We start from the raw sequence: 2,591 nt of genomic DNA on the forward strand, positions 1-2,591 counted from the left end.
TAACTTAAGTATTACAATATTTATTGTTATTTATGTAAATTTTATGCACGGAATTCGATGGTCAATATTTATTAAAATAATGGGATGGGGCTGCTATGCGTGTGGCTACCTGCTCTTTATTAAAAAAAATATTTATTAAAATATTCACATTGCGCATCTATTTAACTTTATTTTGGATTTTAGATAGAGATGGGTCTCGACGGGTTGAATGTCACCAAAAAAGAAGAATAGTGATCAAAGGTCTTTTATGGGGTGTGGACCATTGAAGAAGAAACAGTCCACATATGAGTCAGGTAAAGCCATAAACAAAGAAAGGAAAGGAAAGAGCTAGCTAGCAAAAACTGGCAAGCAAGCTACTTGATCACCAAGAAACGTATTTAGATTTGTTAGCCCTTTAAAAGCAAAATTGATGGAAGGGCTGCCTCACACATTTATAAAGAGAAAAAGAAAAAAAAAAAAACAAAAGGCTTAAAAGGAAAAGGAAAAGACAAGCATTAAATCAATAAAAAAGAGGTAAGAAGAATTCATGCACACATACACACTTTGTAAAAATGGGTTTGGATCATATTTTAATAAGGTTGCCACAATAATGGTTCGAAGCAACTTGGAATCATACCCTCTGCCTCTGTCATTTGTATCATGTCAATGCCGCTGTGACACCACGGCGGAGGATAGAGCCACCCATCCGCCGAGTCTACAAATACGAAATCGTTACTCAACTCGTCCGACTCGAAACTCGTCCCCAGACTCGGCAGCTCCACTATCTCGCTCAGTTCCTCTGGGGTTGACACGTCGCACGACGACGACGACGATACCATAGTCACTGAGGACGATGACGAGGAGGACGTCGGCGTTTTGGGAACCTCAAATTCCATGGAAGCTGCTTTGGTAGCAGCGGCTTGGACGTCCCGAGGGGAGTTCGAAGCGGGACGGGGAAGCAACCCGGAGAGTTCGGGGAAGTTGAGAATGGCCGAGTTGCCTTTGATACTCAGTGCGGCCACGTCGTGGGCCCGGGCGGCCATTTCAGGGGTCGAGAACGTACCGAGCCAGATCCGGTTCTTTTTCCGGGGCTCGCGGATTTCGGATACCCATTTGCCCCAGGTCCGCATTCTGACCCCTCTGTAAACCGGGTGCTTGCTGCAGTCTCGGGCTCGCTTCGACCGTTTCGGGTCAGGGTTGGATGGCAGGTTCGGAGGTAAAGACTGGGAGTGAGACAACCCAGAGGAGGATGGTGAAGACGGAGAAGGTGAAGAAGAGTTGGTGCTGGACTCGGTCTCCGAGTAAGGCGGGTCAGCCATTGCTGCTACAGGACACAAACACACACAAAAAGCTTCAAAACTTCACAGTACGTAGGTCTTATAGTAGCACGGAAGAGAGAGTCTGAGAGAGAAAGGAGTGAGTTGCAGAGAGCTCATGAACAATTTTAAGGTAGAGGGTTAAGGAAGCGACGAGAGAAAGAATGGAATGGGACTGAGAATGGAGAGGAAGTGAGCGAGTAGGGGGGGTTTTATTAGGAAGAAGTTGGAGGACAAAGAAAATACAAGGTAAACGTGAGGCTTTACTACCCCAAGAGAGAGCCCCCACGGTCCTTACGCGGCTGTCTGCCTAGCCACAGGCCACCCAGCCCTAATTATCTTGGTATATAAATATACTTAACTGCTATAAATATAAATTAATTATATAAAATAAATTTATAAATTAAAGTAATTTTATAATTCTTGTTAAATTTATTTTATAATAAAAATAATTTTATAATTTAACATATTGTATCAAATCACATTAAATTTATATAATTCATTTGTACTTTAAAGTGTTTCTAGTATTATAAAAAATATTATTCTTTATCTTTAATTTTATCATTCTTAATTCTATTTTTTAATACATTTGAGGAGGGGAGTTTCGAACACAAATCTTCCATTTTAAAAGTTGGAGATTTATGTCAATCAGACCACATGACTTTGACATCATTTTTAATTCTTAAGGAAAATGATTTACATACAATATTTTTCATAACATTTTACACAATTATATTTTAAATGAAGGGTATTTTTATAAAGTATCTTATAAAAGTAACATCATTTTAAAAAATATCCTCATTTTATAAAAATTTTGTGCAACGTATTGTATAATGTGTTATGTGTATTTCGTTACTCAATTCTTAATAAAATGATTGATTGATGAAGTATATTTTAAACATTTTAAAAGTTTCTAGGGGTATCTTAGGGTACACAATTCGATTAATGTCGTAGCAATGCAACGTCAGAGAGGACGTAAAGGATGGGGTTTTAGGCTAATCAATCCTCACCATCTCAATAAATCTTACCTTTTTTTTTTATTATTATTTTTACCTATCTCTTCCGAGCGTATGTATGGCAATAATAATACTCCTTCTAGTTCCTCACCAACCCTTTCACAATGACCCCTTTGTCCTCCCCACCTACATACATTGCCTATCACATCCATCCTTGGGTCCTTCCTCATGTTATCTTTTCACTGTTTTAACCAAGTTTTGTCACCTCAGTTTTCTAAGACCCATGAGGTTTCCTGTTCTTGGTTTCTGTCTTTTTATCTTCTTCTTCTTCTTCTTCTTC

The 2,591-nt window shown here is 39.0% G+C and overlaps 1 protein-coding gene across 1 annotated transcript; it reads right to left on the reverse strand.

Annotated features, from left to right (window-relative positions):
- Positions 1 to 475: 475 nt before the first annotated feature.
- Positions 476 to 1,317, reverse strand: LOC121251936 (ethylene-responsive transcription factor TINY-like). Its single transcript, XM_041151350.1, has 2 exons — positions 847 to 1,317; positions 476 to 813 (listed from the first exon to the last, which is right to left on the reverse strand). Exons 1-2 carry the CDS (start codon positions 1,296 to 1,298, stop codon positions 570 to 572), a joined length of 696 nt encoding a protein of 231 aa, XP_041007284.1. The 5' UTR covers positions 1,299 to 1,317; the 3' UTR covers positions 476 to 569.
- Positions 1,318 to 2,591: the final 1,274 nt, after the last annotated feature.

This window comes from Juglans microcarpa x Juglans regia, chromosome 2S (genome assembly GCF_004785595.1).
Source record: "Juglans microcarpa x Juglans regia isolate MS1-56 chromosome 2S, Jm3101_v1.0, whole genome shotgun sequence".
Taxonomy (NCBI): Eukaryota; Viridiplantae; Streptophyta; class Magnoliopsida; order Fagales; family Juglandaceae; genus Juglans; species Juglans microcarpa x Juglans regia.

What these genes read in the sequence shown, in the direction of transcription:
- LOC121251936 (XM_041151350.1), bottom strand. Translation starts at nt 1,298, where the DNA reads ATGGCTGACCCGCCTTACTCGGAGACCGAGTCCAGCACCAACTCTTCT. An exon ending in GAGGTTCCCAAAACGCCGAC is followed by an intron (nt 814 to 846) that starts GTCCTCCTCGTC and finishes AGTGACTATGGT; the next exon opens with ATCGTCGTCGTCGTCGTGCG.